Source organism: Scomber japonicus, chromosome 3, assembly GCF_027409825.1.
Source record: "Scomber japonicus isolate fScoJap1 chromosome 3, fScoJap1.pri, whole genome shotgun sequence".
NCBI classification, from domain to species: Eukaryota; Metazoa; Chordata; class Actinopteri; order Scombriformes; family Scombridae; genus Scomber; species Scomber japonicus.
In genome coordinates this window covers 28,657,359-28,680,785 of record NC_070580.1, presented here as the reverse complement: position 1 = coordinate 28,680,785, position 23,427 = coordinate 28,657,359, and the positions used below count along the sequence as shown (strand labels likewise).

The following is a 23,427-nucleotide window of genomic DNA, read 5'->3' as shown; positions in this document are numbered from 1 at the left end:
CTCTCTCTCTCTCTCTCTCGGATGTGTTGCATCGTGCAGGGAGCTCGATCCACTCTGCAGTTATTCATTACCTAGGTGTGATCGTGAGTGTGCTGCAGGGTGCCATAACAACTGCAGGAACAGGTAATCTCCTGTTATCTGCCTGTGCCTTGGCCCAAAGCCTCATTGTAAACAAGCTTCCAATGTGCCACTCCTTTTAATCCTGACTTTACGCTAAAGAAAATCTCAATAGGAGCACTTATATCTATATTTACTTTAAAATAGCCTATCATTATATATATATATGGCACAATACAAGCCCCACTGTGTTGTGCATGCCGGCTTATGTGACTGATTGAGCATCAAAGTTTGAGTAGATACAGTGCAAGATGGTGACACAAGACCTGACTGAGTGTTATTTGATCATTGCACATACGTCAGAGCTCCTGAAACGTGCACAGATAAATGACTTATAGTCTTTCTGTCAATAAGGAATCTAAAGAATTTCAGAGCTGCAGCCTGCATATTAATAACCATGTGAGAGAAAATGCAAAAAGCCTCTCTCTTTTTTCTTGTTTTTTTTTTTTGTGCTCATGCATGACTAAAAATAAACCCTAAGTGTTATGAATATGGTAAAAGTCCTTCAGCTTAGTTTAACAATCCTACTCCAGAGCAGGAAAGCGGATTGCCAGGGAGGGAAAGAAGCCTTTTTTCTTTTTTTCTTTATTTCTTTCCCCCCCCTCTCTCTCTCTCTTTTTCTTTTTGCTGGAACACTTCATTAGCAGGGTGTTTTCTGCAAAGGAAACTGTGAAAGGAAGAAGTATCTAGCTCTGTCTTGACATCAGGAACTAAAGCCTGACACAACTCTGCCTCTATCTTTTAGCTTCAGGCGGATGCCACGGGGGGGACGAAAAGATAAAGTGTATAAGAGCTGAACTGGCATGTTGCTGCTTTAATGAATGTGTACGTGTTGAGTCATCATCCCGTTTAGTTTCATGTGATATGGGAACATGCAGACGGCTTACATACACACACACACACACATATACACATACACAAACACACAAGCACATAGTGTACATGACACAGGGTCAAAACCTCACATACAAGTCGAGGAGGAAGGGAAGGGAAGAAGGGAAGGGGGTGGGGGGGGGGCGACACATGGTAACAGATTGCTCATGTTCAGTAAACAGTTGTGGTGCATGCAGCCAGTTTATCTTAAGGTGACGATCTGTTTTGTGCTGCGCTCATTTAATCCCGTCTCAGTCGGGAGCGTGGTCGTGTTTACGTTTTGGATCGTGGTATTCCTGGAATGTTTTTCCAACCTTTAAAATCTCCATTGGGATTAACAACATCCACAACAAAAATAGGGGTTAATTTTGTTTTAAGCTTGTAAAGGAAGTGATTTTTGCAGTTTGTGGTTTATCTTGAATGACAGAAAAGGTTATAAGCACGGTCAGAGCTGAAAAGCAGAAGTTAGATTTCATGGGAAATATATCTGTGGTCACGCAAGGATAGGAAATCGTCACGTAGAATACGAGGCTCTGATTGTTAGATTGTGTGAAATATTTAATTACTGCACTTCTGTGATTTGGAACCATATCTAATGTCAGAATCTCACTGGTTGATTGATCCACCTTTTCCTCAGATGCAAAACTACCACCGGCTTACGTCAAACCCACCTGTAAATCACCTGCAGCCTCTTTCCTTCCTCTCCTGTCCTTTATGTCCTCTCACCGTCATTATCTTCACACTAATCATCATCTTCTTTTTTTTCCTCTGTCTCTCTGTGTGTCTTAACAAATTCTTATCCTGTTCTTGTTTTTCTCCTTTTAGAAATAAACGGTCAAACATTGTGCGCTACGGTACATGCGGCACCCAATCCCAAACACAAACACACTCCAGTTATTCTTGGAGGAATGCCTGCCGCGCTACAAATAATGGTCTGGTTTTGCAGGATCAGTGACGAATTACTGACGCATGTTTGTGGTTTACAGCCTCACTCAAAGACCACGGCCTCAAGCCGTTCCAAGAATCGTGGGATACTGACCTCTCATAGTGTCAGCATTTCTTTTGGGAAGACATCTCGGGACACAATGGGAGATCTGCTACAAACTGTCCAGAACAGACCTGGAACACCAACAGACTGAGGCCCCGAATCATTTTGTATTCTCAGGTGACTCTCAGTTGCTTATAAACGTGAGTTCAAGAGAGTTCAGGGACCCCTCGGGATTGTAGGTTACAGTTTCTACAGACATTGTTCGATACAGCTTTGGCCGGCCTAGTGAAAGTATGCTGATTACCTCACGTGTTTTCGGGTATTGCTTGATTTCAGGATGTCGATGCGTAAATTATGAGTCACTGAATTAAGTCCTCAAAGGTTCGTGAGCTTATTTCCTTAAGAAATGGTTGACATTAGTCAGACAATGTGATTAACAGGAAAGGGAAGGCAATGTTGTCACTGAGCATTGATTCGGCTCCGGTTAGGGGGGGGTCAATCTGTGTGGCAACATGTGCACATTTCTGCGAAGCACATCTGCACAGACTCCAATGCCAGGAAAGGGTTCAAGAACAGCAAATGTGTGCTGAGGAATGCGTGTGTGACAACAACATGGTCGGTGCCAACACTCTGCATTGTGAACCGAGGCAGGCTATATAATGAAATAAGAAATATTTCGACCTGAGCTTTTCTGTAGCTTTTCCAGTTTTGAGAAACTCGGTAAGTACCTTTTGTTTTATTCAATGGAGCAGCTGTAATCTGGTCATGAATTGTAGGTTAAATATTGATGGTGGCGAAATGCACTTTGTGTTTAGAGAGAGAGAGAGAGAGAGAGAGAGAGAGAGAGAGAGAGAGAGAGAGAGAGAGAGAGAGAGAGAGAGAGAGAGAGAGAGAGAGAGAGAGAGAGAGAGAGAGAGAGAGAGAGAGAGAGAGAGAGATTCAAACAGTCAAACATCAATAACCCCATTAGGCTTCAAGCTATAGGTCATTTGAAAGCATTTATGTAATTGAAAGTGTCCTAAAAACATTTGCTGGTCATCCCTCATCACTTAAATTCTCCATCTTTTGTCCCATTGGGCCTTTTTTATAAGCTGATAACATCACTTGGCTGCAGGCTGCTGGGCTTTAACAGAGTTTAGCAAACACGCTGTCACAGTTTGTTGTTATTGCTGTAGTGGAGTTGAGGTAATGCTAACAGCAGCTCCCTCCTCTCGGTGTTTACTGTGTTTGATTTGTCAGAATCTTGCCCTAATAGAAAACAAGATTTAACAGGAATCCGTGCTCCTGGAATTCCCAGGAATGCTTCCAGCGGGACGACTAGTTTTTTCCTACTGTGGCATGTTTACGTTGAAACTAATGGGGAGATAAAATAAAGCATGGATCCACAACAGGGGTCGCCTTCTGTCACAGTTTACACAAACATCTAATCCATCTTCATCAGGTAAACATTTATATTCTGTAAAACATGGAGAGAGAAAGTTGAGGTACTGACAGAACAATGTGAGCAGCATTAAAAGTCCTCAGCTGCCCTTTTTACGCATCTGGCTACACATCTGATGTTAAGTTCATACTATTAAAATTGGCAAAAAATAGAGTTAGGATTCTTTCTGTTCGGTTACCTCCTCCGTGTGTGTGTGTGTGTGTGTCTGTGTGTGTTGCATTGTGTTGAGAAATCAGTCTGGAGCGCAGAGTGTCAGGCTGACAGACAGCTGAGGTTAATCATTGCCCTCCTCACACTACTTGGCACTGCGATGTAAGAAAATCACATGCAAACAAGCTTAGTATTTAGATTTCAAACGAGTGTCAAAAGGTACATTTGTTTTAAGGCTAAACAGGTTTCACAAACAGAGTATACTTAGATCTGAAGTTTGACTTAGAGATTGAATATGTTGAACTGAGAGGTTAATTTTCTCGGTTCCTGTTAAGTTCATACACTAGTATTTAAAACAACATGATGTTTTGTGGTTTGAGATTGACTTGTTTCCTGTTCGGGTACACATTTGAGTAAAGTGAGTTTCAGTCGTGTTCGTTTCACACTTGCATCATGTCCTTAAAAGGGCATACGATACTGACTGTAACAGGCCAGTTTTTGTATGTGCTGTTTATTTTTAAAGCTGAAACAATACGTCACTTATTTCATTTAAGTTGATCACTTAGAAAGTCATTTAGCAACAATTTTGACAATAAATGGATCAATTAATTCAAGTATTTTAAGCAAATTGCCAATGCCAAACTCTCACCAGTTCCAGATCAATACATTGATAGCAAATTGGGGTTTTGGGCTGCAATTTGTAAACATATACTGTGATTATGAATTTCTAGACAAAACAGGTAATGGAAAAAGTTATCAGATCGATTGATTATGAAAATTAGTTGCACATGTTTCATTAGTTTTTAGCTTGGCTGTGCATTGTGTGTGGAGTATGGGCAATTGAATAGAGTAAGATTGATTTACTCTAGTTTGCTTTAATTTCTTAAGATTAGTTATGAAATCAAAGAAACATACATTGTTGTTTTATAGATTTAAAAAAGAGGTACATTTCTACATATTTGGAAGTGACGTTTGAGTTATTGATCATAAATAGAAGTATGTTTGCTCTTTAGTTGTAAAGTTTTTTTAATCACATTATCATGAATTTAAAGACCTTTTAATAGTCTAACATGTTTAAAATGCAGAGTTTGGATCGGGTGTTAGTGGCCCTGTGGGTGAGGGGTTAATCAGAGGAGGAACTGACTGTCATGCCTATCAGGTAACGGTTACCCTGGGCTATGGGCTACAAGCATGTTGTTAAGAGGAGGAGGAGGGGAATTTTCTTCAAGCTCCTCCCCCGACTTTATGATGTCCTATAGAAAAAGACACAGGGTGTGAACTACAACAGTGAGGTTCCCTCCCTAAATCTAAGTGAAACCACATTGGGGAATGCACCCACACACACACACATTCACACACAATCACACACACACACACTCAGTCGCTCAAGTCAGGACTCCTTCCTGTTTTCCACTAGTTCCGTCTCCTCTTGTGCCCTGTTTGCATAGACTGGGTAAAGGAGGAAGTCCAGAAAAAAGTTTGCCCAGGAAAGAGCCACTGAACAGTTAAAGAGGAAGAGAGGACCCATGAGGAGAACTTACAAGGATTTTCGTGAGGAGTGTGTTGTTGGTGACGTCTGCCAAACGCCATGGGGGCTGTAAAAGGTGTTGTTGGGGTTGGTGGGAGCATAAAAGCGCCTTTGAAAGGAGAGGACAGGCATATTCTATGAGAGTCAACTCGGTGTATGACTGGAAGAGCTCCAACCAGACGAACCAGATTCCTCCTGATGGATTTTAAAGGGAAACCCTACCCTGAAGCCTCGCAGATTGCTGAGGAATAGACGTCACACACACACAAACATTCTCTCACACACCTCAGTGGGAGAGCAGAGGGACTAAAGAAGGAGCATGGAGGCACTGAGAGAGTCTTTTCTGCATTTGACTTTTCAGATGTCAACGTATAAGCGAGCCACGCTGGATGAGGAGGACCTGGTGGACTCCACCGGTGAAGACATCTACCCATCATCACCCATGCAGGTAAAATTGCAAATACACTGAGCTAAAGATAAAGAAATGTCTTTGTGTCTCTACCGTATAATTATTTCTATTATACAGCACATCAGAAAATAAGTATAGGCTCTTAAAGGGTTTCACTCCTTATGAAACAATGACGCAGCTGTCAAGTGAAGCGCTTGCCTTTAAAGAAAAATGTCATCAGCTTCAACTGCAGATTAACTAATTGTGTTTTAATATGAGGTGCTATCTAACTGCTAATGAGGCAGTCAGTAGATGAAACCAGCTAAAACCCCATAAAGAACTATTAAAAGTAAAGATGAGAAAATCAACTAAACTAGATCCATCAGATGGTGCTTTGAAACATTTAACACCAAAATACTTCTTCTATATCCAAAACTAGTGTGTTGTGATCTGTTTTCTAATGTAATATAAAGTATTTTGTGTCCTCTTGTTAAAGAACAACATGTTTCTTTGGACGCCCATATTTCAAAAAGCCTCAATAATTTGTTACAGAAGCCAATCTGCTAAACAGATGCATTCAGACAGAAACAGATTCATGGTGAACGGTGAGTCTTAACATGCAGAGGGACGCTTAATGCTTGTAGTGTGTTTGTTTTACAGCTAATGCATAATTAAGTGCTCGCTTGGATGAACAGACGGATAAAAAAAAAAAAAAAAAGAACTACAGGATGATGGTGATGATGATGCTGAGTGGTCTCCAGGCTGGTATAGGGGATAAAAATGACATTATTACACTTAATGCAGTTATTTTTGTCCGTACCATTTACAGTGATGCTACTGAACGGACCTTTGTGCTTTGTCGTTTACACAGCTTGTGTTATCACTCATGCGGTATGTAAAATTTGTGTCGCTATCTGTTGCTGCACAGGCCATAAAATAACCCCCATTCTGCTTTTTCATGTGTAGAATCAAGTTCTTAAAATGAAGCTCCTGAGCTGTATGTCATTTTACAGATGGTGACACGCAAGCTGCTATTTAAAAATGTTGACATTTCTTGTGTAACAAAGGAATGGGTGTCTGTGAACTTACGCCTGGCACACTTAACTGTTATGAGTCATTATACTGTAATGCAATAAATCCTTTATAACTATAAGGTGAGGTCTCTGATGAAATTATCTAAATTCCTTCTAGTAAACTTTTTACAATTCCTTTTTTAAAACATCAGCATGTGTACACATCCAAACACAACAACCTGCTATCGATTAGTCCATCCTAGAATAGGTGTTATACCCAAATTCATATTAAAATGTGCTCATCAAATAGTATAAATGACCTCAGATTGATACATTGTTTCTCAGGGTTTTCAGTTAGTGTATCTGCCCTGCAAAAACCATGTTCTCCACAATCTGTTCAGTCTTTTATAGGCAGTTTGACCGCTTTTCTTCTACATCTGAACCCTCAGAACAAGGAGCTGAGACCCCTTAGCGAAGCCATTCCTTACATACTTTATTTGACCATAAATATACCTGAAGAGTTCAAACAGAGTGTTTGAATTCAAGAGTTTGACATGAGTCTCCCTTCATCGTTTTGCAGCGGTTTTCGGGGTAATAAAATGTGGTTTCCAGAGACTGCAATGAAGTACAGATGCAGGCTTGGCAGTAAGATTCTCTCAATTACACTTAGAAATAGGATTTAGGTCCAAACCAACCAACAAGCTGAGCTCCTGGGATTAGGAAGCCACTGTGGCTTTGGCATTTGATTTGGTCACATTAAGTTTGACTGTTGAACTCTCATCTTTGGTAGTAGCAGTAAACGGGATTCTTATACATACTTAATGGGTAATTGACTTCCACAGGATATATGTGAGGTCCAAGATCTTGCATTTATTTACAGAAGGGATACTCAAAAGGGTGGCCAGAGTGCTAAATGTGTCCTGAACGATTTGTGAGTGGCTCTTGGAATCATTCCTGTAGGAAATAAATTCCCTTGGCAGCTTCGACTGAAACAGCATTCACTACAAAAAGTGCAGGCACAGCGTGTGCTGGTTTAAATCACTGATTTAAATAAAAAGCAAAAGCACTGACCACAAAGTATGCACTGAAATTCTTGCATGTTGAGCCTCTATGACGTTGTATATCTGTAAACTGATTACTTTCTCCATCCTCGGGTTGACTTCATCATCATTCTTTTATAGGTGAAACACAAAAGCAGCTGATATTTCCAACCAGATCACTGTGTCTTTTCCTTATCTGGAGCAAACGGAAAATATCCTTTATGAATGCATGTTAAACTAGAAGTGAGGGAACAATAGAGTAAAGCATAACCTATGAGGGCTGGAAGAACAATGATAGAAAAGCTTTGAAACCAAAACTGTCATCAACTCCCCCCCTCCACCTCCCTCCAGCAGCTGTTGACTACTCACAACACAATGTTTCTCCACCCTGTATTAGTTCAACAAAGTATCATTAAGTGTGTTTATGTACCTCGAAGAAAGTTAAGTCACACACTCAATAATATTGAGCTTTACGATGCTGCTTACTTTCTCTCGAGAAACTTTTATGGAGCCGAACAGGAAAAAGGACCAGCTGTCAAACATGGAATTAACAGAAACGCAAGCCCTGAGATTTTATGCCACTTGATGTTTCTAAAGGGTGGATGGGAATGTTTTTGACCCTACACAATGGCACTTGTCTGCCGAAATGTCAGCCAAGTGCCCAGGGCAATGACATGTTATACTCCTAAAGAAACCAGTAAATCCAGTTCTCTCCAAAGGGGGAAACAGAGACTGGATTCTAATGGGAAGTTTGATTGCCTGGATGTTGTTGATAGTATTCACATAACCCCATTCAAGGCCCTGGTTGAGTGAATGGGGAGCTCTTTCGAAGTCAGAAGAGGGGTTACCGTGGAGTGTGTGGTGATGACCAATCTGAAATAACAAACATCGTTAGCATGTTAGCCTACTGTATCCTACTTGAGAGCCAAACATGAAAGCTATCTCCTTAAGTGGAATCATGGTTATTCATGCATCTCATAACTCTTGACTCCAATTTTAACCCTCCATACTCCAGCAGAGAGAAGGTACAACTCCGGTCAGATTAAAGCAAGAGAAATCACAGAAAGGAAAAAAAGATGATCTCACATCAAAGATGGGCCGCACACTAATCTAGATACCACCTTGACCCTCATAGGAGTTCATCATAACTTTGGAAAGAGGGATAGGGGAACTGATGAATGTCTCGTCTTTCTTTCACTCTAGTTAATCTGTTCAATCAGTCTTCCAGTTGCTGCTGTTTTCCTCACTGTGCTGCATTTTCATCTTCTATTATTTAACCCTAACCCATATTACTTCATTAGTTCATTCAACAAGTTTCTCTTAAAGGGGGAGAAATTAGAGCTTCTCTGCTGATCCATCACAAATAGACTTACTTTTTATCTAGGTATCCAACAATGCAATGAGCATCCGAGAGAGTTTGATTTAACTTTATTTAATTTAATTTTACATCAATAATCTTGGGTTTACTAAACAGAGATGATCAGTTTTTAATTGAGCAACAGAGCTGTGCTTCAATCTGGATTTACTCATTTTAAACCTAGTCTTGCTAAACTCTGATTTGAACTAATTTTAGATTGAGTCATTTTTTTGTTGGTGCAACCCAGTCTAAGTTCATTAAATGAGGCAATTAAAGGCTATTTGTGTGTGTGTGTGTTTGTGCAGGTGACTCTTCTACGCGGCCGTGGTGCCTCATGTTGGCCCGAGAGGACTCAGAGAGAGAGGAGGCTGCTGTTTCTAGTGTGTGTGGTGTCTGTGGGTCTGTTCATATCCCTCATCACGACCGGTGTCTTCTACAAACAGAGTGAGTCTGAGGTTCTGTTTAAACTACTCATACTGCTGAAAAGAAACACCTGCCGACCCCGGATGAAAGCTCAGTGTTTTCCTTCTGTTATAAAGTGTGTTAGAAAAAAAATGAAAGCAACAAATTTAACAAAAAGAAGAATACTTTAATATAAAGAAACATACAATGAATAAAAAAGAGAAAGGCTAAATTGAGACTACTTTTGGTTTTGCTAGTATCAAAAAGCCATAAGTCAGTCCATGTTTCTTCTTGTCTCAAGCTATTGCAGAAGAAATGCCCAAGGACATGTAGAAAAATCAAAGTTACTAAAATGTTAAAAAGGAACAAGGAGTAGAAATTCTTGTAACCGTCTTTGGAAACAAAGTGGAACTGATTCTTTCTTGTCTTTAAGAGTGTCCTCCAAGCAGTCAAAATGACCAAGTGTAATATTTTTGTATAGATTATATATATAGTCAAACACATTTATCCAAAATGAATCTAACATGGGATAACCCTTAATAATCGGAAGATGTTCACTCTGAATTGTCGGTTATTAAAATCACATCAACTGGCAAAAAAATATCTTTATGACAGGAGAGGGTGTTAATGTGGTTTATTTTTATGAAGCCAAAGCCACACCTTAAGCTTAGCATGCCTAAAAACAACTTTAAATCTCTCCCTTGAGCTTGTTCATTACGGAAAAAGGGCTTGTGGATTTACCATCACAGCCAGGCGGCGTCTCATCTGTGTTGGTTTCCTCAAATTTATCATGGGAAACTTAATTCCACTTCCTCCCATTCAGAACTGCACGTCGGATCACACTTTAAAATAATAAAAGGAACAAAGATGAATTCTCCTTGGAGCCCTAACCTTTTCACTAGTGATAGCTTTGTCTCTTCCTCCTTCCTTATATGGACGGATGGTAAAAGTCTTTAAAGAATGTCAAGTGTTAGCTGAGCCCTGGAATTGTGCTTTAAGATTTTTCTAAAGCTCTTCCTGTGAAAAAGCTTTTGTTCAAGACAAGTATTCCTTGTGTTTAGACTCTAAAAAATAACACAGAAGCAGCAGTTAAAAGCCCTTATGCAGCCTCTCCAGCCACTTCTCTTCAACACATAAAATATCATTCTAACCTTCTAACCTATCCTTCTAACCCTAACCCTTTTTAACAAGCCCAAGGTGCAATGAAGTTTATTATTAGTAGACAGTATTAACACTTTTAAAAAGAAATGGATTCATTCTCATCTGTTCATCTAATGTCTACTTATTAATCAGCTACATAGTTAGTTGCCAATAATTAACGTGACATTCCTTCCTCTGAAGACGTCACGGCTAAATATTTATAAAGGACTTTAACAAGGAGAAATATTCCCTCCAGGTTGTATATCTTGGCTTTTACCTCCTTATAAAATAATCTTTTCCAGATGTTCTGAAAACCAACGCGCATATTTGGATGTCCTACTGTGAAATATTTCACATTATCCACTGTGGCCCTCAAAAATGTTTTTTACCAAGAGATTTTCCCCCCACATTCGAGGACTAATACAGGTTTAAGAAAAGTATCTGTCAAAACAAAATCTTTAAAAAAAAATCTTCTCTCTTTGCAGCTCACCCAGGTTTGTGCCTAACAGAGCCATGCATCACTGTAGCCAGTACAATCATGGGAGCCCTGGACCGCTCCGTAGACCCCTGCCACGACTTCTACAACTTTGCCTGCGGGGGCTGGGTGAAGAACAATCCCCTCCCTGAGGGCAAGTCCCGCTGGGGGCCTTTCAGCAACCTGTGGGAACACAACATGCTTGTAATGAAGCATTTATTAGGTAAGGGTTCTTGCTTGAGTGCATTTCAGTATCCTCAGCTGCCTTTACCCCAGACACTGGTTCATTTTTACAGAGCTGAGTAAAGTATCTTGTCTTATCATTCAAATCATTTATCTTTTATATTTACTTCTGCAGAAAATAAAACAATGAAGGGTTTGAGTAAGGCTGAGGAAAAGGCCCAGCGATATTATCAAGCCTGTATGAACGAAGCCAAGATTGAGGAATTAGGAGCTAAGCCGCTACAGGACCTAATCAGACAGGTATGCTTATTTCCAGACATTAAACTTCATTTATTGTTAGTAAAAGATTAGTTTCCATACATCCAGCAGTCTCTGAGTTTCTATCCCAACACTGTCTGTTTCAGATAGGAGGGTGGGCCTTGACCAAACCCTGGGCCGAGGATAACTTTCAGAAAGTTCTGCGCACAGTGTCAGCAAACTATCGCACCTCGCCTTTCTTCACAGTGTTTGTCAGCACGGACTCTAAAAACTCCAACAGTAATATCATCCAGGTGAGAGGGTCAAAGATTTGTATCCAGCTGTTTTTTAAAAGGCGTCTTCTGTTTGAACAATTACATGTATTTATCTAAAAACATATATTTACACCTCATAAAGTGCCTCATCAGCAAAAAAAACATTTAATTACATCCAAACATACTTTTCATTTACATTTAAATTCACTCCCAACAAAAGCAGCTTTTACAAGCTCAACTAAGGTGACTGATTTTATCTCTGTTGATATTCTGGGGACAATCCAGTCATTATCACAGTGCTCTCTGTTTCACACTGTGAGCCTGAAATGAGAGTTCATTCCTTTGTATGGTGTCATAAGACCGTAACAAATCCTACAGATATGATCTTTGGAAAGCGTCTACTTTTAGCCCACATGCTGGCGGCACAAGAATGGAAACAAAAGGTTGTTTGTGAGTGATGAAATCGGTGGGTTAAGATGAACGTCATAGGATGTTTCTTTACTTCTTCACCCTAGGTGGATCAGTCCAGCCTGGGACTACCTTCACGGGATTACTACCTCAACAAAACAGCAAATGAAAAGGTACTGTGTTTACAGCATTATACTGGCTCCTCAGAGGCTAAAGTTGGAAAGTTTATGTCAGCATATTGAGGCACAATCACATCAGAAAGTTAAGATGCTTTTTTAATGAGAATGTAATTCAGTCGGAGTTTGAAAAATACCCAAAGGCTCACTGAAAGAAAGTCAGGAAATATTAAAAGAGAAATACTTCAGCCCCTGCATAGTAGCTGTTATTTGCATAGTTCAGGATTACTGTCCTAATTGAATTTTATCACACAAACACAAACATATAAACACACACACACTCCTTCCTCACTCTACTGCCTCCTGGACTTTGCAGTATCTGACGGCATACCTCAACTTCCTGATGGAGTTAGGGGTTCTTCTCGGTGGTTCAGAGGAAACGTCTCGAACACTGATGGAGGAGATTGTGGACTTTGAAACCACCCTGGCTAACATCACAGTCCCTCAGGAGGAGAGAAGAGACGAGGAGCTCATTTACCATAAGATGGAGGCCAAAGACTTGACGGTGAGTGTCTCCTGGTTTGATGGTATCAGCCAAATGAAACAACAGAGAAGGCACAAAACATCAAAGTAAATCATTTCCTACACATCATGACTGTTCTGTTCTTACTCTTCTGCTGCTTTCCTGTAAAGAAACTCATCCTCTGTTTGTGTTTTGCATGTCTGGCTTTTATCTGTGCCTTGGCAGACTTTGGCTCCTGCTGTGGAGTGGATGCCGTACCTCACAGAAGTGTTTGCTCCTGTACCAATCAACGAGTCCGAGCCGGTGGTTGTTTATGCCAAAGAATACCTCCAGAAAGTTTCAGACCTCATAATTAAGACAAATAAAAGGTTAGATACTTAACACTTAATGGTTTTTCTCATTCATGTGTCAAATACAGACTGTATGTTTCTATGTAAATGTAACTACGTACACATACAAGTATTTAATTATGTAAATGTAAATACACGTTCACTCTGGTGTATAATGGGAAACTTATCACCTGTGGGAAGGGTGCAATGATACTAATTTAAAGGAGGGTTTACAATTTTTCAAGTCTGTCTTAAAACAATTATCAAATAAATGTCTAAATGAACATAGAAAGTTATTTTTCTTGCCATGATCATTCCTCCTGTTCATACTGGCCATTAGAAGATCCCTTCATAATGCAGACAGAGTGCCAAAGTCCCTCTTTTTGTTACTATACTTTCACCTCAGCTCAACAAGGAAACACAAAGAGGAAATGTGATGCTAAACAGACAGTAAATGTGGCAGATATCCTCTTGTTATGACTAACTCAGACTGTTGAAGCTTCTTAGATCAACTTTTTAATGCATTTTTGCACGAAATGGGGACACAGTGTGGATTTTAAGCCCCGTCATTTACATTAAAAGCACATTTGAAGAGGATCTTTTAACAGCCAGTATCAACAGGAGGAATGACTACTGCAAGAACAATCTCCTTCAGTGTTCTTTTAAGAGACTTAAAATTATATAAAGCTTTCCTAAAGTTTCTGTTTTTGTTTTTAGTCTTTTAATTAGGCGTGTCCTGTACATGTTGTTTTAAGACAGACTTGAAAATAGTCTATACTTTAAGCAGTATAGAAGGTATAAAGAGTAAGAAAGAAAATTAATTGAATGTTTTCTTTGCAGCTTACTCAACAACTACATGATAATGAAAGTGGTGAGGAAGATGGTCTCCATTTTGGACCAGAAGTTTCAGGATGCTGAGCAACGCTTCCTTGAGGTCATGTACGGAACCAAGAAGGTGAGATATGAAGATTTAAACCTTTTACAATCACTATAATCCAGCGTGACACAGATTCAAACACAGAGGTGAGATTAAGCAGATAAAAAGTGGAATTAAAAATATGCATCTACGTGTTTTGGCCTGCTGGCAGATTCTAATCCAAATCCATTTTTTTGCATTTTGTTTGATAAATGAATATGAACATCTAAGTTGTCAATTTGTCATCTGCTGTGGACTTTAACATACTTGGATCCAAGCAGTCCAGTCACTTGGTCTTAATGTTTTCTGGATTGTTACCAGACAAAGAAAGACTAGTAGAGCTTTACTGGGAAGTCTCCAGTGACCCCAGGCCTTATCTGAACAAGATCCTGTTCCTCTGGCCTTGTTTTCCACTGGGGTCGAGCTGTAATAACAAACCAAAACTTTCTATGTGTGTGTCTCTTTGTGTATCTGTTTTATGTGAGAGTGCAGCTGTGCCTCTTTTTCCATCTGTGCCTATGTGCACAGATTTACAACTTGCCGTCGATTGCTCAGGACACTCCTCATTTCCTCACTCTGACCTTGTTCCTCTATCTACGTATACATGCAGCTCCATTTGTCCTTGTCCTTCCTCTCACCTGATAATAACTTTGTCATATAGGGACTGGTTTATTTTAGCAGCTGTCAAGTGATTAGCTGGCGGGGCGTGAGAGTTTTGTCATGGAGTTAACATGTCGGAATAATCGTTTTAAGGTAGATGGAAAGAAGGCTGCTAGGAATTGAACCTATTTGGTGATTATAAGTAAAAAATGTGATGAAAACATGCACATATATTACTCCATAATTCTAGAAATTATGTCCATAAAAATCACATTTCGTCATAAAAAGAAGTGAAAACGTGGTGTTGAAATGTGGTTTTTAGAGGAAGTTAAAAAGTTGAGATATTAGATAGTTTGTTTAGAAATACAAAAAATAGCAACAAAAAAAAAGGAGAAAAAAAGGCTTTGTAAATCCTGGTGGGCAATATCACTCAAAGCAGTGTCAAATAATAGTTCATCACGAAGTCAAATGGATTTTTATATCTTAGGATGCAACTCTTTTTCCCCAAAGAAACCACTTCCATCCGTTATTCATTTCCACTGGTGCTCTGCTGTCTGTGTTGCCTCCGTTTGCTTTGCTTCAGTTCATTGTAAGCAGGCCAAGAGTTGGTACGTGGGGAGTCTTACTGTTGCCACTTTGTCTAATAAAAAAAAAAAAAAGAAAAACCCAAACACTTAGTCCTTTAGAGGGAACACAGTGTCTCGGAGCCTGCAGACAGATAGCAGCTCAGCTTTGCCTCAAAAGCAATGAACTCCGAGGTCACGAATTTCTCAACAAAGTCACAACTGAGGATTTTGTCAGCACTTTTCTTTATTTAAGTCTGTTCACACACAAAAAGAATGGAACAGTACTTTTGTTAATGGTAGAAGTTACAGTTCATGTTTCGAGTATTAAAAAGCTTCCCATAATAAAAAACCACTATGTATGCTGGTATTGTTTAGCATAGACATAGGTTGGTTTACATATTCGCTTCTTATATAGAGACTAAAAACAAGTCTCTTCACTTTTGAATATGGAACAGATATGTTGGAGGAAAGTGTAATCTGAATAAAAACCACAAACACTCCCACACACAATGTTTCAATCTGTCTAACCTTCATGGTCACTCAGAGAAAAACTTATTCAGCTGATAAATACTCCAGCAGTAAGCAAGATAATATGTGTTCTAGGTTTTTTCTCATTTTTATTCAACTTCCTATAAAAAGAGAGAAATTCATCCTTCCATCAGTTTTCTATACACGCTTATCCCCCCTTAAGGATTGCTTATTCTTTCAGGGCTATACAGAGAGACATTGTGGTGTATTAGTAAAATGAGTAGTCTCAGCAGACACACTCTCACTCTCTTGCATCACTACTGTTCTTTCCACCTACACATATTGCCTACAGCAGGCGGCAACAAGTCCGCCTTGTCTTCTGGGGTTCGTCATTCAGTGTGGGAAATGTAGGAAGTGACTAATTAAAGTAGAAAAAAAGGCAGACCTGAGGTGATGTGACGATATCTAACTTTGCGAGAAAATGCAGTGATGTATTTATTCAACATGTCATGATGTGTTTACTTGATGTTGCAGAGCTGCACTCCACGCTGGAAGCTGTGCGTCAGCGACACAGACAGCGCCCTGGGCTTCGCTCTCGGAGCCATGTTTGTCAAAGCCACCTTTGCTGAGGACAGCAAGGCCATTGTAAGCGTCTCCAAGTACTTCCATCATAATAGCAGCTCACACTGTGTGACATAATGTGTTTCTGACTTGCCTCTGTCCTGCTTGTACCTCAGGCTGAAGATATGGTTGGAGACATCAAATGGGCGTTTGAGGACAGCCTCAAGTATGTGAGCTGGATGGACGCTGAAACAAAAAAAGCAGCAAAAGAAAAGGTGGGAAAAAGATGTTAATGTGCACTTCTTTCCCAGGACCTTATACTACTGCTGCTCTAATCTGCTGAGCTGTTTTCTGTGCTGAAATGACTGAGAAATACAGCACTGCCACCTGGTGTGAAAGTGTTTATTTAACAGTTATATATTTTTTTTAATCTCATCTTTCACAGGCAGATGCGATATACAACATGGTTGGATATCCAGAGTTCATCATGAATACCACAAAGCTGGACAAAGTGTTCAATGATGTAGGTAAATGTGGAAGTGATCATACTGGACAAATGTTATGTCACACTTTTGCTTCATTGCAACACTGAACTCTATTTTTTTTCATTTTTCTTTTTTAGTTTGAAGTGGTGTCAGAGCTGTACTTCCAAAATGTCATGCAGTACTACAACTTTTCAGCTAGAGTGACAGCGGACCAGCTGAGGAAAACTCCAAACAGAAATCAGTGAGTTACTCCCTGTAGCCCTCATCCCCCACTGCCCCGCTTGTCAGAGAGGAGGTTGCAGGGACAAATTCCCATTATACTGACTCAGCAGAATACTGCTGCCATCCACAAACGTTCCCAGGCAACGAACTTCTCTCCGCTGAACCGATCCTTGTCCCTAATTAGGCTACGGGGGAGGGGACAGATCAGGGTTCCCATGCTTTCCAAAGTGATCTGTAGTCAGCCTGGCACAGCAGACCGGCCAGAATCAATATTCTGAATTTGTCTTGAGCTTGAGGTCAACCTCATGTGGTGGCTCTGTGTTCCTTGTTTTTGCAGGTGGAGCATGACCCCGCCAACCGTGAACGCATATTACAACCCGACCAAGAACGAGATGGTTTTGCCAGCAGGAATCCTTCAAGCACCGTTCTATAGTCGTTCATGGCCTAAGTATGTCTAATACATTGTTTTCCGAGTTCACTAAATTATGTGGGATGGGATATATAGATTATATTGAAACATAAGATAAGATAAGAAGCTGTATTGTCATTGCACAGCGAGATACAATGAAATTTCGTTTGTCTTCTACAATCAGTGTAAATATAAATAAATACGTATTAAAATAAATAACGTATCTAAAAATATGTATAAAAATCAAGTAACAAGAAGAAGTTAAAGTGCAGGTACAATTGCAGTATGTTCATGGTTCCTGCAGCAGTCATGGGGAAGTTGCTGTGTTATATTATAAATATATTTCCATAGAAATAGAAGTGCAGAAATATGTAAAAGAAGCATAGAGCAAAGACAGTATTAAAACACGATTGAAACAAATATAATTACACTGCAATTGACTTAAAGGACAGGTTTACAATTTTTCAGTCAGATACCCAAAAAACCCATTATCTTTCCTTCTGTTCATACTGACCATGATAAGATCCCTTCATAATGCACTTACAATGTACGTGAGGGGACACTTGGGAATTTGATCCTAAAGACTGTAAATGTGACAGATATCCACTTGATATGACTAACTCAGACTGCTGAAGCCTCCAGATCAACTTCTAAATGCATTTTTCCACAAAATGACTGAGTGTGATTTACTGTGGATTTTGGCTCCCATCACTTAAAACCACTAAAACCACATTTAAAGGTGATCTTTTAATAGCCAGTATGAACAAGAGGAATGATTACAGCGAGTAAAACCTCTTTCAGTGTTCATATGGACAACTGAACTGAATATTTTGTGTTATTCTTTAATTTTGTTTGAATATTCTGTCAGTCAGTTCATTTTGAATTGCTGAAAACATCTGAGATGTGGGTGGCAGTTCAGAGGTCTAAAGCCAGGCTCTTGTAGACATAATGGCCTGGTTGCCTGGCAACCTCACCATATCCACAAGACTCTAGGAAGTCACTGTGCAGGGCCAAGAAATAGTCCAGCACTTAACTGAGACTCAGAAAACCACAAACTGCATTTTTTACACTTTGGTTTTGGTGCAAGTTAAACAAACAAGATACAACATATACATTAGTGAGATTTAGAGATATTGGTTGGTGTTATTTTGAATCTAGGCTAGCTCTTTCCTCATTTCCAGATTTTATTCTAAGCTAACTGGCTGCTGGTTGATATGTGATTGGTATTAAATGTCTCATCTAACGCTTAAAAAGAAAGTAAGCGTATTTCCAAACATGTCAAACCATTGTTCAGACAGATTGCAGTCTGTACACACAAATTCAGTGTAATACATGTAACTTTACTAATACGTCTTTGTTTTTGTGTGTTTCCCAGAGCTCTTAACTTTGGTGGAATTGGAGTAGTGATGGGACATGAACTGACTCATGCTTTTGATGACCAAGGTTAGGAATTTTTAAACAATTTACATTTCAGCACGACCAGATAACCCACTGATTAACACTCATGCCACATAATTGCAATGCCTGCGGTTTGACTCCAGCTGCGGCTTTTTACTGCATGTCACTCCCTGTCTTTTTTTCCCCTCGCTTCTTATCACCTATCCAAACAATAACAATACTAAATCATTTGACTAAACATATCTTTAAGCATGACGTGGCAGATAATATAGTAATACTTCACAATTTCATTCTAAGGGAGAGAATATGACAAGGATGGAAACCTGCGTTCCTGGTGGAAGAACTCATCCGTGGAGGCCTTCAAGAAGCAGACCCAGTGCATGGTGGAGCAGTACGGTAACTACAGTATCAACCAGGAGCCTCTGAATGGAAGACACACCCTGGGAGAAAACATCGCTGACAACGGTGGACTCAAAGCTGCCTACAAGGTCTGATGTCAGACAGGAAACTTACCTCACCCTCAATATGTTCTCTGTTTGTGGTTGAGGAGAATTACTTTAAACATGAGGGGGGAGAAAGCTTTCTGTCAGCAATGTAAGCAAACAGTTAAATGCTGGTCCAAGAAAGGATAAACATTATTATGTAAAGGACGAGACACTGTGAGCTGACATGTTTATAAGGTCGGAAAACTATCACATCTGAGATAATCCGCTGCATTAGTTTATTTGTTGTGGGTCACATCCATTAATCTGTATTGGAAAAAGCAGGTTGTCTCATTTACTGTGAAGCCTAGAAGTGCAACAGGTGGTTATGAGTGGCCTTGTCAGCCTCTGGTTACTTCTTCACATGCACACATTCTTTCCATGTCATGAAATGTCATAAGCTATGAAGCAGATGAGCAAATCATATGGAAGTAAAAGCAGACTTGCAATAATCTTTGGGGAAAGTAAAGCTGTGGAAGATGTTGAGTTTATGTTTTTTTTTCCTCCCTTGGTCTTTACTGTTATGTATCCATGCAGAGAGCAAAACAGTAAATGCACGTGTGTAACATGATCATTTGTTGCTTTGCAGGCTTATGTGAACTGGATCAAAAAGAACGGAGAGGAGGCCACGCTGCCTGCACTGGGAATGACAAACCATCAGCTGTTTTTTGTGGGATTTGCACAGGTTTGTATCAGTCACAGTGTATTCCTTTTCCTGATCTGAACCTTCTGTCTTCACACTACTATATATTTGAAGTTGGCTATTGAAAGTAAACTATCCCAAACATATAAATGCATGATGGATAGGACATTTAAAATTAGGTTGACAGCTTTTCAAGTCTGTCTTAAAACAACAGTCAAAAGCCCCATTTAACACTGAAAGAGGTTTCCCTCACTGTAATAACTCCTCCTGTTAGATCCCCTTTTAATGTGCTTCAATGTAAGTGATGGAAGCCAAAATCCACACAGTCATTTTGTGCAAAAGTTGATCTGAAGCTCATATGAGGCTTAAGCGGTCTGAGTTAGTCATATCAAGTGGATATCTGCCACATTTACTTACTTTTTTTTTGGATCAAATTCCCTCTTTGTGTTTCCTCTGAGAGTTTTTCACTGTTGGGCTGCGGTGAAAGTATAGTACGAGAGGGACTCTATAATATCTATTTGATTTGACTCATTTAGACAGCTGAAGCTTCATATTAACTTAACCACTTAACGCACGCTGTTCCGTCTACGGGACGGGACGGATGTTAGGAGGTAGCCACAAGTTCTTCTGAATGTTTTAAACACCAACCCTTAAACATATATATTCATGCCGTACATCGTTGGAAAGCTTAGATTGTCCTGATTCATTCAAGACCACTCACGACTTATATGGTTGCTCACAGCCGTAATAGTATTAGCGATTAGCTCGGCTAGCCACTGAGCTAAGTAAGAAAAGCTATAATGCTACATACCTTCAAAGTCTTCCCTTTATCCACAACGATCATCTTATGACTCAGGACTTTCTGTACAGCTCGCCAAGTATCCATTCTTGTGAAATATGAAATCCGTTTCCATAAAACCGGAATATTTTCCTCAATATGTCCATGTATTTAGTCCAACACTTAACGTAATAACACAAATAACAAACCATATAGGGTCCGTTTACGTCATTTCCTGACGTGCACGTCCATCTCAGTTTACACGTGACTAGATGTTTACGACCGTGAGCCTCTTCTGCTTCTGACGACACCACACACAAGCCAATCGGTGCGTAGGATTAGGCAGTACATGTCTCCAAAGCCAATGAGGACATGTGACCGACAACAATGACGACATGGCTTTGATTGACTGCTGTTCTAGCCTATGGAAATATTCGGTGAAATGAAGTTGATAACCTTTTAGCCAATAGTCAGAGGTTTCCAACGGTGTATGACACTAAGCTATTAAGTTTGGCTGCCCATAAACAAACTCCAAGCGTAACCGGCGTGCGCCCTGTGCGTAAAAGAGTTGAACCATATATCATTACACACTCGGCATTTTGGTACACGGTTGGTTCTTCTTCGACTTGACATATGACTTATACCAAAATAAACAGATAGATAGATAGATAGATAGATAGATAGATATGGCCAAACTAAAAAAATATGGTTATATGTAATAATAATAATAATAATAATAATAATAATATGGTGTCAGCTTTCATTAGAGACCAAAATTTTGATTGTAGGCAAAGGGGATGTGAAGTTATAGGTGTTTGATTGTGGTTGTACAGCTTTGGTAACCAAGTGTCCATTTGGAGTCTCCAAAAAGGACCTGAGGAAAATGCATGGACATACCTGTTGAAAAATAATTGTGAAAAATTCATCTTTTGGTCTTTTGGACTGCATGAAGCCAAGACATGTGGCTGTGGCCTCATTGTGTCTATATCCTGCTGAGAGGTCCCTGAATGTCTGTACACATGTCATTGTAAAGGCAAACCTATGGGCGAGTAAACAACCCCATCATTGTAACCTCTGCCACTCTTTGTCAGTAAGTCACAGAATCACACAGACACTTTTACAAGAATCCTGAGAGTGTTTCCTTTCCAGTGATACCAGACACATCTCTGAGTCTCAAACTATGTGGGATCTGTGATGCTCACAACTTGGGCATGTCGTTTAGGCTAACAACATAAAAAACAGGGGCGTATGTTAAGTGGTTACGATAAACGTTTAAATACATTTTTACACAGAAGGATGACTGTGGATTTTTGTCCCCCCCATTGCTTACATTATAAGAGCATTAGGAAGGGATCCTCTAATGGCCAGTATGAACAGGAGGAATGATTGGAGCAAGAAAAATCCTATTCTAATATTAATTTTGGTACCTGACTAAAAAATTGTGAACCCATCCTTGAAAGAAGTGTAATGACAAAAAATGAATACTGATGATGAATATGAAAGTATAATGAGCAATTAAATACAAATTCATCCCAGTCTCCGAGCACCTTAATAACTTCTCATAAAAAAATCTGCAAGCTCCTCATTTTGTGTCTCCCTCTCCTTCATTATGTTTGCAGGTATGGTGCTCTGTAAGGACACCTGAAAGCTCGCATGAGGGCGTAATCACGGATCCTCACAGTCCATCGAGATTCAGAGTCATCGGCACCATCTCCAACTCACAGGAATTCTCAAAGCACTTTGGATGCAAAGCGGATGCTCCCATGAACCCCAAACATAAGTGTGAGCTTTGGTGATGCCTTTACTGCTCAGTGCTGTTTGTCAGCACAGAGCGAAAACTGATGTTTGGCAAAGCGACTCAAGATGCTGACTAAGCCTCTCTGTACAAGGAATGCAAGAACCACTGACTATCCTACTGCCTTGCCACTCATTGCTTATCAGGCTGCTTATCAGGACAAAATGTGCCTGCTCTATATGGAGGATTGCAAACTTCAGTGCTTCTCGACAAGGACTGGTGGTTTAGCAAACAGCTTTCCCCAACTTCTGAGGTCAAATGTAGCTATAAATGTGCTTTTTGAACACTGGAAACCCAACATGTGGTTACAAAAAAAAAATGGGTGAACCCACTCTCAAATTTTTGTAAACCGCTCGTTTGTCACGTAAAGCGATAAACAAAGTGACGTTTCTTTTTCTTGTAACTTTTCACTGTGCTTGGATCTGCTCCTGTTTACTTTCATTGTATTTTTATTTATGGTCACAATTTTTATATGACAGTGAACCAGAGACCTGTTTAACCCGATGAGAAATATAAATCTGGTCTACATCCATGTACTTTAAAAGCCATGTCTTATGAATAGGTATACATGTTTTAATACAATAGCAACAGTCTTTAAAGAACAGAAATATATTTTGTGTAAAATCTGGTTACATTTTTAAAGAGATTAAGTATTGACAGAATATTTCTGTTTAAAGGCAAACTTATTTTCAGACCTGGTATCTCATTTCTGTAATGGAAGACCAATAACAATTCAGTAAAATACCGAAGAAATTAAGAAATTCACAACAAGCAACAAGCATTAACTGTTTTTTGTTGTTTTTTTTTTCGTTCAGAAGCTATATAGGCTAAAATATGATGTGTCATACTTCTTTTTATGAGTAAAAGTGTCACAAATTATTTTGTATAGTAAAACCAATCATAAAACGTCTTTGTCTCATGTCTACTGTTTGTTCTGTTGCTTGAAGTCTCACTTTCTAGCACACAGACACATACATACTGACTAGATCCATAAAGTATCCAGTGTTTCAGAATACATTACATTTTTTAAAAGTCTGTCCTTCAGCTTCAGCAGTGTAGCAGATATCCACCTAATATCACTAAGTTTTTCTTTTTTCTTTTCCTTACATCAAATTTCCTCT

At 39.6% G+C, this 23,427-nt stretch overlaps 1 protein-coding gene across 1 annotated transcript; it reads left to right on the top strand.

The window, feature by feature from the left end:
- Window positions 1-4,727: 4,727 nt before the first annotated feature.
- On the top strand, window positions 4,728-23,230 carry ece1 (endothelin converting enzyme 1). Its single transcript, XM_053315175.1, has 18 exons — window positions 4,728-5,545; window positions 9,201-9,339; window positions 10,923-11,135; window positions 11,271-11,395; window positions 11,500-11,646; window positions 12,123-12,188; window positions 12,508-12,696; window positions 12,880-13,022; window positions 13,824-13,938; window positions 16,068-16,178; window positions 16,271-16,369; window positions 16,540-16,617; window positions 16,717-16,820; window positions 17,139-17,249; window positions 18,586-18,653; window positions 18,906-19,096; window positions 19,680-19,775; window positions 22,131-23,230. The coding sequence occupies exons 1-18, from the start codon at window positions 5,417-5,419 to the stop codon at window positions 22,305-22,307; spliced, it is 2,301 nt and encodes a 766-aa protein (XP_053171150.1). The 5' UTR covers window positions 4,728-5,416; the 3' UTR covers window positions 22,308-23,230.
- Window positions 23,231-23,427: the final 197 nt, after the last annotated feature.

What these genes read in the sequence shown, in the direction of transcription:
- ece1 (XM_053315175.1), top strand. Translation starts at nt 5,417, where the DNA reads ATGGAGGCACTGAGAGAGTCTTTTCTGCATTTGACTTTTCAGATGTCA. An exon ending in CTGAGGACAGCAAGGCCATT is followed by an intron (nt 16,179 to 16,270) that starts GTAAGCGTCTCC and finishes CTTGTACCTCAG; the next exon opens with GCTGAAGATATGGTTGGAGA. An exon ending in TGGACAAAGTGTTCAATGAT is followed by an intron (nt 16,618 to 16,716) that starts GTAGGTAAATGT and finishes TTTCTTTTTTAG; the next exon opens with TTTGAAGTGGTGTCAGAGCT.